The 16,406-nt window shown below is 32.2% G+C and overlaps 1 protein-coding gene across 6 annotated transcripts in view; it reads left to right on the forward strand.

Annotated features, from left to right (window-relative positions):
• The window catches only part of LRRC7 (leucine rich repeat containing 7), a 510,593-nt gene that overhangs the window by 122,224 nt on the left and 371,963 nt on the right, over positions 1 to 16,406 (forward strand). For 2 of the 6 annotated variants that reach the window (XM_075999319.1, XM_075999310.1), the window contains one exon: positions 5,177 to 5,252. The exons of the other annotated variants lie outside the window; for them this stretch is intronic. In XM_075999319.1, coding sequence (XP_075855434.1) covers position 5,252 — 1 coding nt within the window. In that variant the 5' untranslated portion in view covers positions 5,177 to 5,251. The remainder of the gene's footprint in view (positions 1 to 5,176; positions 5,253 to 16,406) is intronic. 6 annotated transcript variants of the gene reach the window in all.

Raw genomic sequence — 16,406 nt, forward strand, 5'->3', positions numbered from 1 at the left:
CATAAGATAACAGTAGGGATAATCAGTAGGATAACAGTAGGAATACAGTGATAACAGGAATACATGATAACAGTAGGAATAAAGTCAAGACAGGAGACCTAGAGCAGGGAAAGGCAGAAACGGTGGCCCTGTCTAGCTTCAAGTCTTCACTACAGCTTCAGGGTTTCCTTCTCTGGCCAGCAGCATCCGGGCCAAGCAGTTCCATCCTTGTCTGCTCTTCCCTGTAGAGTAAGGGATTTGAAAGGGGAGCATATGCAAAGGCAACAGTGAAAGCTTTATAGAGATCTACAGTTTGTACTGTTTTTTTCTGTCTTTTTCTTACTGGGCTTAAGGCAAAATCATATGCATGAAAGAAACTTAAGGAATCTTGGTTATGTTGACTGAAATTTAACTAAGGTTTAATAAAGTGTATAAAATGCCTGAGGTATGGACTGATGAGAAGCCCCCCATGAAACCTCAGATTGTGCTGAGTGTTCTTCATCCAGGTTCCACAGTACGCTATATACCCTGCTGTCATACCACAGCTCATATTTCTGCCCCTCAGCAATAAGCTCTTCTGTGGAGCTTATTCATATTATACCCCAGAGCCCACACAGACTGGGTAACTAGAAGGCTTTGGTCTCATGTTTGGAATTCTGTTTGCTCTTCCAGTTTCTGAAAGACCTTCATGTAGGAATTTTAGAGCCCTGCTTTTAAATTCACATGGCTCACAGCACCTGAAGGAGATATTCTTTGCTCCACCCAGATTGTACAAGTCCAGTGTTGGATGTATGTTGTGCTCTCTTGAAAGCCCTGAAACTCTGATTCTTACATGTTGGCCACCTACTTCAAGATATGACAACAAATCCTTATAAATTTTCTGAAGGTGATGGTGACCTTCAAAATGTAGTAAAATTCTTACTTGATGATGATAGCTATGGTGTTATTTTCCTAAAATAATACACTATTACTATTTAAAATTTCTTTTAAGCCTCTAATTCAATGTAAATATTTTCTCTACCATTATTCTTGCTTGAGGTAGTGCTTATTAAATTTCTTTGATATGTAGTCCCTGTACTTCATTAGCTCCTAGGACATTGGCATTAAATAGTCAATGACTATTAGTAATCATGTCACAAAAACACTAAGAGAACATTAACCATGAGACTGAGTTGGAGTTCTTAGCCAATTCAATAGCTATTTCAAAGGATTCTTGACATTTCAAATCCCCTGAATTTTTCATTTATTCGGTAATTGGAAACCTAAATCTAAAACTTTGGTATTGTCAAGAGTGCTCACTGCACCCTCTGGATTGGAAAGGTTAATTTTAATGAACGTTTAAACACTTGCATTAGGAAATCTCATTTAAATATAATTGAACTGTGAAGCTGGTAGTTGGCATCCAAATCTGGCCTATTTACTGTGCAGTCACAGCTCAAGTGCTGTAGCAACACTTGTTAAATATTGCAGTGTCTACAGAGTCATAAACACTGATTAGAAGCAAAACCGAACAAGTTCCTTGCCCCTGGGAGACCATGTTTTAAGTAGGAACTTATATCCTAAGGACTTTTAACATGTACTTTCCACTTTTGAGTAGCATGTCAGACAGAGGCAGGTCAAACTGGGGACAAATGGAGCGTGGGCCACTGAAAGATGTAGGAAGTGCAGGAAGGATAGGGCTACAGTAAGGAGAATTAGCATCTGCCTACTATACACACTGAGGGAGGGTCTGTTGTGTCATCGCTTACATAAATTAAGGCACTGAGTGAGGAAGTTGTATTTCAAGAATGTTGACTAAAAATTTGGAAAACAGAAATGTCACAAAGCAAGAGTTATAGCCCAAAGCAAGGAGCTTTTCAAAAGGTTTTCGAACAATACTTCCATATATAGGCTCTTCTAGTAAGTCTCTTAAAATAGACTTTAACCTAGAGGCTCAGACACTTAGCCAAGTGTACCCTAAGCCAACCAGGACAGTAGTAGCACTGAAAAAAAAAGAAAACCAACACTTTAAAATTTAATTTTCTTTTATCTATCTTATTTTAAGTTATTTAGAAAAAGAGAATCATTAAGGCTGGTCTCTGTTATAACTCAAATTTCTTTTTTGTTTTCAACATTGGCTTTAAAATACAGTGGCACCAGTGACTAAGTGCATTCAGTTTCTTGTAAAAGAATAATAAAATAATGTCATTAACAGTATGTGTGCCTTCCTAACTTTATCTCTCTTCTCTGAAGGATTGGGATAATGTTGTACACATTGCACTAGCCATGCCAAGGCTATTTGCAAGAGACAAAAGCAAGTCTATTCATCCTTAAAATACTATTTAACATGAAAATCTATTGTTCTAACTGTAAATACATACTCCCTCGGTGTATTAAGTGGTGAATCTATCTGAATGTGGAGTGGCAATATTTATTTTCAATACAATGGCAACAAGATTACAGAAAAAAAGAATATAATAATTTATTTTTAAATATATCACTTTACTGGGTACTGGAATAATATATTTTAGGTTTATAATTTTACTTGTTATAATAAAACAAATAATAATGAATACCCTTCTCCTAAGGAGAATGCTTAATTTTTAAGAACTTATTTTCTATTAGGATCAATTATTATTGTCATTTTATAGAAAAATAAGTTGAAATAACTGATTCCTTTTTTCTAATCTGTGGACCTGGGCTATATTAAATGATACTTAGTCAAACTATAGAATGGCCATTTTCCTAATTTTAGCTGTGTTCACCATCATTGCAGTTCAACCTTAGTTATCTGAATAACAGAGTTGCACTGTGCATGGGATCTGGTATGAAACTGATTAAAAGGTTTTGAATTCTGGAGAATAGACAGAATTGTTAAACATTATTTCAGCCTTTTGCCCAAAACAAGAATTTCTGCCACAGAAGGCTAATAACAGCTGAATGCTTAGCTTACTGTGTATCAGACACTACTTTCAGAGCTTTGCTTAGAAAATCTATCCAGTAATCTTACTAATTCCTGGGACTTTCCCTGGCTCCTACTATTCTGTCCCTTTGTTAATCTCAATGCTAAGCTCAGCCAACACCTTCATAACAAATATTTTGTAGCATTTACAAAAAGAAGCATATGTAGAGAAGTATGTTACATGGAGGGGCCACAGCCTTCCATCAATTCACCTCGCGCTCCTTGCCTTCCTTCTTCCTAGAAGATTCTCCTCTTGCTAGTCCCAGACACTCTGGGCTCCTCTGAGTCTCTGCTTCTATACCAAGAGAGGATATACTGAGAAAGAAATCCAGGGTCCCTCTAGGAGGAATTATCTTAATGACAACATTTTATCTAGCCTAATACACCAGCAATATACATTGAATTTAAAAAAGTATGAAATGCTTATAGTCTATAATATATCATCTGAATTTAGTAGAAATACAAAGATAAATCAAGGAGGAAAACCACATGTGAAGAAGTTATAGCTTACCTGTTTGATTTAATGAAACATAAATAATTATAATCTATTGGAAAGTGGTATGAGAGATAAAGAAAAATGGAAATTCAGAAGAGAAAGATTACACACAATTGAGAAGAATCAGGAAAAGCTTCCTGAAAGAAGCAGCTCATTATCTGGACTTTGAAGGGAGTGGTGAACCCACATGCACAGAAGTCAGTAGAAGGGCAGTCTGAGTGAAGGGAGCAACATGAACAAGATGAAGTGGGGGCCAGGGTGTGGAAGAGTCCAGCAAGCGTTTCAGTCTGCCTGTCCTATAAAGCATGGTAGAAAAATCTGTTAAGAGCAAAGTTAGGGGCAGAGAATCAATTTAAGCTGAATACCAAGATAAAGAATCTGGATTTTTTTTTTCTGTAGACAGTGGCAGGACTAGAAGGAACATTTTTATCATGTTAAAACCATATCTCATTTTAGTAATACATTTGTAATCAGAAAATTACTTCAGCCCAAACACACCATTTGCTAATAAGCTTTATTGATTCTGAGACTGTGCATTTTATACAAATAAAGAATTGCATTAATTAAATAAACATAATCTTCAGCATTTTACATGCTATTTATAGATTGTCACTATGGTTTTTATTTTCCAAAATGTATTTACAGTTCTCATTTCAAGAAAAGTCTTCTAGTATCTAAGTCCTACTCTGCACAACTGGCTTAATTAAGCAGATCTTAAAGTTCTTTTGACCTTTTCACTCCCCTTTTTAAATTGTTGAAGCATCGTACCAGGTAATATTGACAACAAACTTCGCTTTATGATCCCTAAAACACACCACACCCTGCCTGACTCTGAACATGGACCAGGTACTTCTCCAATTCACAGATAAATGGAGAATCCCTACAGTCTTAACTTATACATTTAATAATTATATAGAGAATCTTGGGTTTCATATATATATATATGTGTGTGTATATATATAGGCTTTACATATAATGTTCAAATGAATAATTTTAAGGTACATTTTCTTTTTTATTTCCCATGTCCACCATAGTGTAGTAAAAGTATACAGTGCAAACTATATCATAAAAGTAATGTATATATTTGCATTAGTCTCATGGAAGTCACTTTTCTAAAATAAGTTTGATTATTACAAATGCATATGGGTATTTGGGGCTCAGCTATATTAACTATAATGCATCAAATACATTAAGCCATGACTGTATGCATATGTAATAACTGACAGTGTTAAAGTACTTTACTTTGTTTTAATGATCACTGGGAATTACAAAATTAGTGTTTAAAGTATAACAGTGAGAATATAAAACTTTATTCATTTAGAATAATTAGAGTAGAAGGTAACTCTGACCTGTAAGACTCTAAATTATGAAATATTTTAAAAGAAAATATAATTTCAAAACAAGGGAAAATACATTTCCTACTTATTATTATATTTAGTTATTAGGAATAAAACAGGCAAGAAGGAAAAGCACTATACAAAGCATTTTCCTTGTAGGTATTGAAGTGTTGCTTTAAGAAAGAGTGTTAGACAGCACTGTCATCCTTTTGTTCCACCTTGGATTTATACACCCATGCACAAATATTTAAAGCGATAGTGTTTGTGGAATTTTTCTAATAGGATGTATAATCTGACAACAGCGAGAAGCACCTGATTAAGCTCTACACATTCCATTCTTGCTTATTATGTTCATTTAGATGCATTTGTCAACTTATAAATGCAGTTAATTAAAATTTTTTAAATTTTCTTTTTTTTTTAAAGGAGCCCGCTACATGAAAAAAATGCAAGTCAAAGTGGTCACAACCTAGAAGTCTGCAGAGACAGGAATAACTAGCAAGTAGATACTATGTTATTTTACTATGCTTAAGTATATAGAATTCAGTAGTATCTGAAAATTTTACTCTATAATGACCAAATAGTCTTGTAATTTTAAATTTATACTTAGCAGTATTTGTGTTAACTTATATCATAAAAATAATTAGGAAGAAAAATGGTAACTATACATTTCAGTAGACTTATTTTTTAAAATAATAATGGAATTACTTTTATAAGAAACATGAGTTTAAATATTGTATCCTCTCTCAAGTCTTATTTTTAGAACCCTAATTCAACATTTATTCCTTTATAAAAAAGCAAATGAATCTCCCTATGTCTTGTGACATATTTATCCATTATGTAAATGCACTAATTCTTCTCATAAACCATTAATAGATATTATGTTATAACCGTGCTTTTAAGAAAGAGTAAAATTACATTCACTTTTGAAGGTTACATTTCAAAATTCAAGGTGATATCAAATGAAATCCAGTAACAAAACAGCAGCTTTTCATTTATTAGTATTCCCTGACATTTTCAAGAAGTGAAATAGGAGATTCAATGATAAAAACATGCAATGCTTGAATAAATAGATAAAAAAATGAACTTAAGAATGTGGAAAAGGTAAACAAGATTATTTGAATGGTAAGAAGAATCTTTGAAAAGCTCATTGCTCCATGTTAAAATGACCAGAGTTGATTCTCTCTCCTCAAATATATCTTTAAGATTGTAATAGAGTTAGAAAATATTAAAACTAAAAGGATTTTAGAAAATATTTACATCAAATATTTCATTGGTATCAAGAAGGGAACTGAGTTTGCAATTATAAACTGATTTTACATGTTATAATTACATATATATCTACATATATACATACATATAGGTATACAAATACTTTTTCTCAGATAAAATAATGCAGTTAGTTCTTAATTTAAAAGGTATTTTTCAATGGTAATAATGATTAAAATCTGTTTGCAAACAGAAATGTGTAAGAAATGATGGCAGTATCCAAAATCAAAATATTTTAGAAATTGTGCTTAAATGTTTCATATTTAAAATTCTATTGTAAGAGAAATTTCTGTAACTACAGAAAATGTGTAAAATTGTATTTCAATTGCTTAAAAGTACAGATTCTTAAGGAATCTTATAAGCCAATGGAAATTTCTTCCTTTTCAGTCTTCTTTGAACACTTTGTGAATGGCAAGCCATGAATGATAAATACCTCACAGATAAACTCTATCAAATATTTATACAACTGGAGCCGCACATTTTGATAAGAATATTAAGCAATAACTCAGTAGATGGAAAACATTTTTATATAGTAAACTGTAGTTTGTACATTTAGACTTTGTATCTTTGATTGTCATAAGTGACACAAGCTTACAGTATGAGGGCATGGAAAGGAAGGCCCCTTCAAAATTCAGAGCCTTTTCTCATAGTTCAGTTGGGCTAACTTCATATTGAAAGAGAGAAAATTGTAAAAATGTGTTTAAAGTTACCTTGGTAATAATCAACATCAGTTTTAGCTCAGAGGGAAATTTAGAAGGCCATAATTTAAAAGTTATTGAAGAACTTAAAAAGCCAAGTTAGTAAAAAAGGACAAACATTGGTAGAAATATGAGACTGGACTGTTGGTAGAGAATTTGGTCCTGGGAGACCAGGAAGCTAATGCTAGCAATAATCCAGGTGCAATACAGTGGTTGCAGAAGAGATAGAGAAGAAGACCTTGATTTGAAAGAAACCCCTTCTTCACTAGGTTCCACAGGAACTTAGTTTGGATGAATAGTGATCCCATTATTGAAGACCTGGAACATTAAAAGATGAGCAGTTAACTTGCAGTAGAGGATGTTAAATGGGAGCTTTAATTGAGAACGTGAAGTGAAATCCGTGTGCTTCCAGCATAGCAAAATGGGGATGTAACAGGGATGGTGGAAATGAATATAGAATTGAGCTCTAGGAGTAGAAGACATATGGGCTGATTGGTCTGAATAGAGATGGTGGTTGAAGCTATCAGAATTTAATCAGGCAAAGAAAATATACAGAGTGTAAGAAGAACTTTACCACAGGTAGAATTCTGAGGACCAAAAACATTCAACCATCAAAATTCTGTTTGAAGAAAGAAGAATCAGCCACAGAAACTGAACAGTAGTCAAAAATAAAAGGAAAACCGGCCTGCAGTGTCTGTTTTGTTTTGTCTTTAAGAAGCAGAGAAATTAAAAGAGATCAACAGTGTTGAATGCTCCTGAAACATCTAGAAGGACAGTGATTGAGGGAGAAAGAGTTTTTGGACATTGCCATTAGTAATGGGAACCCCAGTGGAGCCAATTCAACTTTGGATGCCAGGTGTTTTTCTGAATCCTTTTCAGCAGTGTCTTTATTCTTAATCTCCTTCCTATATCTATCCCAATGATAGATTTATGTTTTTTAGATTTATCTATAGATAATTTCATTTTTGAAAATCAGATTTACTTATTCTCAAAATATCATTCAGAATGTCATTGTTACAAGCACCTTAAGACTTCCCATAATTTGAATATCAAAGTCAATTTAACAAACATTAGTTAAAGAATTGTTATCCTTGGGTAACTTTAACAAATATGCAGAGCTATTATTATTCCATTTAGTAATGTCATAAATTATTTCTCATATTAGGCTGACAAATATTCCATTAGCCTCACAAATAATTTTAATCAGTACTTGGCACATAGTAGGTACTTATGTTAATACTGAGTAAAGTGTTTTCCTCACTTTAGAACATTACCACATTTTTTAGATACTACTATATTATCTGCTTGCAGAAAATACACTCAGAATAATCTGTCTACAAATCCTTAAATAAATAAATAGGACTAAGAAAAAAATGAGATTATGTTAGCACCTTTATGTGAGATTTCCCACCTGATTTTCATTAGTTCTATTTTTATTACCGCACTGGCAATAGAGACTTAGTTTTCATAGTTGTAATCAGGGCCTAATAGCTACTAAATCTTTTTTAACTTTTTATTTAGAAGGAGGTTACTTTTAAATCTTTGTATTGCTTTCTTTCTTTTTCTGTCCACAATAAACAATGACTTCATTGTTTTATTTAAGGTTATATAAATAATTCATACTTTTGATAAAACTTTCAAACAATGTGTAAAAGTATAATGAATGTAAAAATCACTTGAAAAATGATCCAAATGATAGCCATAATTGATATTTGCATTCCTTATGAACTGACCACTTTATCATTATCTGTAATAATGCTTTTTGCTTTAAAATCCACTCTGATGTTTTTAGTTCAAATATTGCCAACATTTATTTGGTTAATATTTGGATGATTTTTCTTTTTGCATCCTTCTTTCAGCCTTCTTGTTCTTATATCTATGGTCTCTTGTAAGCATCATGTAGTAGCTTTTATTTTAAAAAATCTAATCTGATAGATAATATTGATCAGATATTATCAATCAATATTTGATATTGACTACAAGTATGATTGATATTGACTTCAACCAAATACTTGAAATACATTTATATTTAATTAAATAAATATAAAATTGGGTTTTATCTACCATATTACTATTTATTTTCTCTTTAACACACCTACTTATGTTCCTTTTCTCTTTATTACTTTCTTTTGAAGTTTTGGATTAATTAGATACTTCTTATTCTGTTTTTTTCTCTATTAACTTATTAGATAAACATTCTGTTACTGTTCTCATAGTGGTTACTCTGGAGATTTCAACAGTCATTCTTATGACATTCTAACACAAATAGTTACTTTTAGCAATTCCCTGATATAACTAGCATCTTAGAAACTTTAACTCCATCTTCTGCCATTATTATTGTGATGGATTTTTCTACAGATGTCTTAAGCCTCACTGAATAAATTTCTATTATTGTTTGTACAGTCAATGTCCATTTATATTTATCTACATATTTACCTTTTCTGTTGTCCTTCATTTCTTTCTGCATATCTGTGTTTCCATCTAGGATTATTTTCCTTATGTGTGAAGGAGTCTCTTTAGTGTTTCTTTTAGTGCTAGTGTGATGGAAATAAATTTTCTCAGTTTTTATTTCTCTGAAAATTATGTATCTTCATTTATTAACTTTATTTTTGTTTGTTATAGAATTTCTTTCAGCACTAAAGATGTCTTTCCATTGTCTTCTACCTTTTGTCTTTTCTGTTGGAAAGTCATCAGTCTTGTTGCTCCTTTGATGAGTGTTTTATTGTTAAAATGATGTTTAAATCTTTTCTAAATTATCTTTTTACTTGTGATAAAATACTCATAAATAAATTTTACCATTGTAACCATTTTTAAGTGTGCAGTTCGATGTTATTAATATATGTGTTTTGCTGCCATCACCACCGTCCATCTCTGGAACTCTTTCAACTTGCAAAACTGAAACTCTGTCCTCATTAAAAAATAACTCCCCATTCTCCTTCCCTACCCCAGGCCCTGGCAGCCAGTATTCTACTTTCTGATTTTATGAATTTGTCTACTCTAGGTACTTCATATAAGTAAAATCATATAGTATTTGTCCTTTAGTAGCTAGCTTATTTCACTTGGCATAATGCCCTCCAGATTTATCCATATTGTAGCAAGTATCAGACTTTCTATTCTTTTTAAGGCTGCATAGTAATGCATTGTAGGTATATACCACATTTTGTTTATCTATTCATCTGTTGATAGATACTTGGTTGTTGGCACCTTTTCACTATTATGAGTACTGCTGCTATGAATATGGGTCCACAAATATCTCTTCAGATCCTTGCTCTCAGCTTTTTGGGGTATATACCCAGAAGTGGTATTGCTGGATAATATGACAATTCCATTTTTAATTTTTTGAGTGAGATTTATACTGTTTTGTGTAATAGCTGCACCATTTTACATTCCCATCAGTAGCACACTGAACTTATTTTCACATTCTTATTAGCCATTTGTATATCTTTTTTGGAGAAATATATATTCATATTCTTTGCCTATTTTTTAACCTAGTTGTTTTATTCTTGTTGTTTATATGCTTTTTAAGATATTTCCCTTTTGTATATTCAGCACTTTGATTATGATATGCCTAAGTGTGATTTTCTTTCTAGCTATTTTGCTTGAGGTTTGCAAAAATTCTTGCATCTTGGAGTCAATGCCTTTTGTCAACTTTGACACACTCTTAGCCATCATTTTTCAAATACTGTTTCAATTCCATTCTTTCTGTTTTCTTTCTGAGACTTCAACTGCATATATGTTAGATATTTTCTATGTGTCTTACATTTCTCTTATCCTCTATTTTTTATTTCATATCATTTTTCTCTCTTACTTTAGTTTGGCTATGTTCTGTTGATCTGTCTTCCAATTCACTATTTTACATTTTTAATCTGGTTTTAAATTCATTTATTGAGTTCTGAATTTAAGATATATATTCTTTTAATTCTCATCTATTTGATCCTCGGGTTGGGGAGGCTCCAAACTGAGCAGCCGCTTTCTTTTTATATATTCCTAATTATCTATTTTCTGGCAAAATTCTGTTTCTTTTTATCAAATCTATTTTGTCCATTTTTCTGTTATTTTATTGAGCATATCAATTATAGTTATTTTAAAGTTCTTTTGCCCGATAGCCCAAATATCTAAATCACTTGTGCATCTATTTTTAGGTTCTGTTTCTTCCCTTAACTTTTGGTCATTATAGGTCTGTCATTTTACTCTTTTTGTTTTGTTTTAATGTTTAGAAATTTTTAGTTAATAAATAAAAATTTTATATATTTATCATGTAAATATTATTTTGAAATGTGACTCATAGAGTAGTCATATAGATTCTTTTTTATATTTTAATTTCAGAATATTATGGGGGTACAAATATTTTGGTTACATGGATTGCTTTTGTACTGCTTGAATCAAAGTTATAAGTGTTCCCATCAGCCAGATAATGTACATTCTACACATTAGGTATGAGTTCACCCATCCCCTCTTTCCCCCTGCCCACCTGCATGATTTCTGTGGAGTTTTATTTCCATTTGTGCACATGATTCCTGATTGGTAGTACCAAAATAATGGTGAGTACATGTGGTGTTTATTTTTCCATTCTTGCAATACCTCACTTAGGAGAATTGTCTCCAGTTCCATCCAAATTGTTGCAAAATACATTAATTGATTTTTTTATGACTGAGTAGAACTCCATGGTGTACATGCACATGTTATTAATCCACTCACAAATTGATGGTGGCTTGCATTGATTCCACTTCTTTGTGATTGTGAATTGTGCAGCAGCAAACATTCTAGTGCAAGTGTCTATTATATAAAATGACTTTTTTTCCTTTGGGTAAAGACCCAATGGTGGTATTACTGTATCAAATGGTAGGTCTACTTTTAGTTCTTTGAAGAATCTCCATACTATTTTCCATATAGGTTGCACTAGTTTTTGGGCCCACCAGGAGTATATGAGTGTTCCTTTCTCTCTGCATCCATGCCAACATCTATTCTTTTCAGACTTTTTGATAAAAGTCATTCTCACTGGGGTTAGGTGGTATCTCATTTTAGTTTTCATTTGCATTTCTCTGATCCTTAGTGATGATGAGCATTTTTTTTCATATGTTTATTGGCCATTAGTATATCTTCTTTGAAAAGCTTCTGTTAATGTCTTTTGCTCACTTTTTAATGGGTTTTTTGATATTTTCTTGATTTGCTTGAGTTCTTTGTAGATTCTGGTTATTAGCCATATGTCAGCTATGTAGCATGTAACTATTTTCTCCCATTCTATAGGTTGTCTATTTGCTCTGTTGATTATTTCCTTGGCTGTGCAGAAGCTTTTGAATTTAATCAAGTCCCATGTATTTATTTTTGTTGTTGCTGTAATTGCCATTGGTGTCTTCTTCATAAATTCTTTGCCTACACAAATATCTAGAAGAGTTTTTCCTACATTTTATTCTAGAATTCTTATTTTAGTCTGTTATCAATCTTGAATTACTTTTTATATATATACAAAATTAATTTTTGTGTATATATATATATATATATATATATATATATATATATCCTGTTTCAGTCTTCTACTTGTGGCTACCCAATTTCCCAAGCACCATTTATTGAATAGGGATACTTTTATCCAGTGTATATTGCTGTCTACTTTGTCAAAGATCAGATGTCAATATGTGGATGGTTTCATATCTGGGTTTTCTGTTCTGTTCCATTGGTCTGCGTCTCTATTTTTTTTTTTTTTTTTTTTTACCAGCACCGTGCTGTTTTGGTTACTACTGCCTTGTAGTATAGCTTAAAATCTGATAAAGTGATGCCTCCAGATTTGTTCCTTTTATTTAAGATTGCTTTGGCTATTCAGTCTCTTTACTGATTCCAAACAAAGCATAGAATTATTTTTTCTTAAAAAAATTTTTATGGAAAAAAATGACATTGGTATTTTTATGGGGGATTGCATTGAATCTGTAAAAATCACTCTGGGTAGTATAGACATTTTAATAATATTGATTATGACAATCTATGAGTTTCATATGTTTTTCCATTTGTTTATATCATTTGGAATTTCCTTCCTCGGTGATTATAGTTCTCTTTGTAGAGATTTTTCACCTTCTTAGTTAATATATTCTAAGGTATTTTATTTTATTTGTTGCTATTGTGAGAGGTATTAAGTCTTTGATTTCATTCTCACCTTGACTGTCATTTATGTACAAGAATGCTACTGATTTGTGTACATTGATTTTGAAACCTGAGAATCTTTGGGGTTTTCTAGTATAAGATCATATCATCAGCAAAGAGCAATAGTTTGACCTCCTGTTTCCCCATTAGGATACCCTTAATTTCCTACTCTTCCCTAATTGCCCTGGCTAGGACTTCCAGAATTATGTTGAGTAGAAGTGGTGACAGTAAGCATCCTTGTTTGTTCTAGTTCTGAGTGGAAATGGTTTCAACTTTTCCCTGTTTGGTATAATGTTGGCTGCAGGTTCACCCTACATAACTTTTATAATTTTGGGGTATGTTCCATCTATGCCTATTTTGCTAAGAGTTCTTAGTGCTGAGTTTTGTCAAATGCTTTTTTTGCATCTATTGTAATGACCATAAGATGTTTCTTTTACTTGTATTTATGTGATGAATCACATTTATGGGTTTATGTATGTTGAGCCATCCTTGCATCTCTGGGATGATGCCCACTTGGTTGTGCTTGATTATTATTATTATTATTATTTTGATGTGCTGCTAAATTCTATATGCAAGAATTTTATTGAAGGATTTTGCATTTATATTTATAAGGGATATTGGTCTATAGTTTTCTTCTTGTGTTTTTCCTGGTTTTCGTATTAAGGTAATACTGGCTTCTTAAAATGAATTGGGGAGGCTCCATTCCTTGTCATTGTTATGAAATAATTTAGCATTTGTTTGTAGGCCTGGTAAAATTCTCATGTGAAATCATCTGGTCTAGAGTTGTTTTATTAGAAGACTTTTTTTGCTGCTTCAATTTTGTTGCTCATATTGGTCTGTTTAGGAGTTCTAATTTCTTCCTGATTGAGCCTTTAAAGGTTCTATGTTTCCAGGCATTTCTTCATTTCCTCAATGTTTTTGAGTTTATGTGAATAGCAATTTTTATAGTACTCACAGATATTTTATATTTCTGTGGTATCAATTGTAATATCTCCTTTTTCATTTCTGATTGAGCTTATTTTGGGCCTTTTCTATTTCTCATTAATCTCTCAAGAGGTTTATCAACTTGTTTATCTTTTCAAAGAACTCTTTGTTTCATTAATCTTCTGTATAATTTTTTGTTTGTTTTCAATTTCATTTAGTTCTGCTCTGACCTTAGTTATTTCTTTTCTTCTGCTGCATTTGGGTTTGGTTTGCTCTTCCTTTGCTAGTTCCTTGAGACAATTCATTAGATTGTTGATTTGTGATCTTTTTGTATTTTGATATAGGCATTAAAGACTATGAAATTTCCTCTTAGAACTGCTTTTGGTGAGTCTCACAGATTTTGATAGCTTCTGTCCACTTTGACATTTAGTTTGAGGAATCATTTGATTTCCACCTTAATTTCCTCCTTGACCCAATAATGGTTCATCAGGAAGTTGTTTAATTCCCATGACTTTTTGTAGAACTGAGTGTTTCTGTTGGAGTTGATTTTTAATTTTATTCCACAATGGTCTGAGAAGATACATGATATAGTTTCTATTTTTTTTATTTGTTGAGGTATGTTTTGTGGCCTAAGGTGTGATCAATCTTAGAGAATGTTCCATGTTCCATGTGCTAATGAAAAGGATGTATATTCCATAATTTGGCAGTTATTCTGTTGTACAAAATGTTCTGTAAATGTCTATTAGGTACATTTGCTCTAGAGTCCCATTTAAGTCCAGTGTTTCTTTATTCATTTTCTGCTTGGAGGGTCTGTCCAGTTATGTCAGTGGGGTATTGAAGTCTCTAGCAATTATGATGTTGCTGTTTATCACTTTTTTAGATCTACCAGACTTTTGCTTTATAAATCTGGGAGCACGTGTGTTGGATGCATAAATATTTACTGTTATGTCATCTTGATGAATTTAATAATTTTTTATGGTGAGTCATTATGGACCTGTCTCTTTAAGTAATTTTGCATTGAATAATAGTCTTTGAGTATACAGAATTTTACAGTCTCCAGGTGAAAATGTCTAGGCAAATAAAGTAGAAAAGCTGTTCCACCTAAGTCTATCTCTGTTTGTCCCTTCTTTCTAAAATGTAGCTTCTAGAATTTTCAGCTGAAAGCTTTGTGTGTTCACTATTATTCTACCTCCAATGCATCTTTGTCAATAAGGGAGATTATTCTGCTCTGCATTTCAGAGGTTTTTAGCTAAAACTCTAGTTTTCTGTGTCAAAAAGCACCAGAATACAGCAAATGACTCAAAGGAGAGATAGAATGTATTATTGAAGTTCCTCAATTCTCCAATTTTCACTCCAGGCTCACAAGGCCACATACAGCTCCTCTTATTTAGCTTTTCCCCGATTGTGGCATTCTGATCAAACTAAACTCTACTTTCTATCTCAGAATTGGCAAATGTCTCCAGAAAAAGGAGGCTTCTGCTGCTTAGCTTATCTTTCTTCAGTTCTTCCCACTCTGGAAACTTAGCCCAACTAGCCTTGTAGATTCCACAGTTCTCTGATGCATTAAAATAGATGAATGTTTAAATCTGTCTGGCGGTTTCCAGTTGTTCTCTATAGGAGCGTTGGTACTATAGAAACTACTTTTTCTTGCATTATTTTTTGTATAATGGCAACATTTTTGCATATATATGCAAAAATATGTCATATTATACATGCTGTTTTTATTGTAGCTATCTTTTTAAACATTTGTTTCTTTTATTCCATTTTCTACTCCTTTCCTGCCAATTACCATTCTAATTTCATATGTGTGAGAGTTTATTTAAATTATTCTTTTCATCATATTTTTCTACTTAATAAATCATACAAATCAACTTTGGAAAATATTTTGACAGTTATAAAGTCAAACATATACTTACTATAAAACTCTGAAATCCCATTCCTAGGTATTTATTCACGATAACCGAAAACATATGTCCACACAAAGACCTGGACACAAATTTTATAATAGCTTAATTCATAATCACAAAAAAACTGGAAAAATCCCCAATATCCCTTAACTAGAAAATGGATAAATAAATCATTGTACATCCATACTTGGAAAACTACTCAGCAATAAAAAGGAACCAACTATTGATATATACAACAAAATGGATATATCTCAAAAGCACTATGCTAACTAAAAGAATCCAGACACAAAAAGTTAAATACTTAATTTACATGATATTTTGTAAAATACAAAACAATATTAGTGGTTGACACTAGATTAGTGGTTGAAACCAGATTAGTGGTTGACAAGGGCTGAGGCTGGGGGAAGGAGACTGACCATAACGGAGTATGAGGGAATTTTGGGGGGGTAATTGAAATATTTTATATCTTGATTGAGGTAGTGATACACAATTATATATGTCTGTCAAAACTCATCAAACTGTAAACCTAAATACATACACCTCAATTAAAAAAATTTTATTAGAAAAAATACCAAGACAAAAATAAATAAATCATGGAAACCTTTACAGGCCAACTAGTCTAATGTATTCTTTCTTTCCTTCCCTTTTTAAAATTGTTTTTAGAATTCCTTTTTACATATGTTTTATATTTTAGAGTAGTTTTAGGTTTATTGCAAAATATTA

Source organism: Microcebus murinus, chromosome 2 (genome assembly GCF_040939455.1).
Source record: "Microcebus murinus isolate Inina chromosome 2, M.murinus_Inina_mat1.0, whole genome shotgun sequence".
Taxonomy (NCBI): Eukaryota; Metazoa; Chordata; class Mammalia; order Primates; family Cheirogaleidae; genus Microcebus; species Microcebus murinus.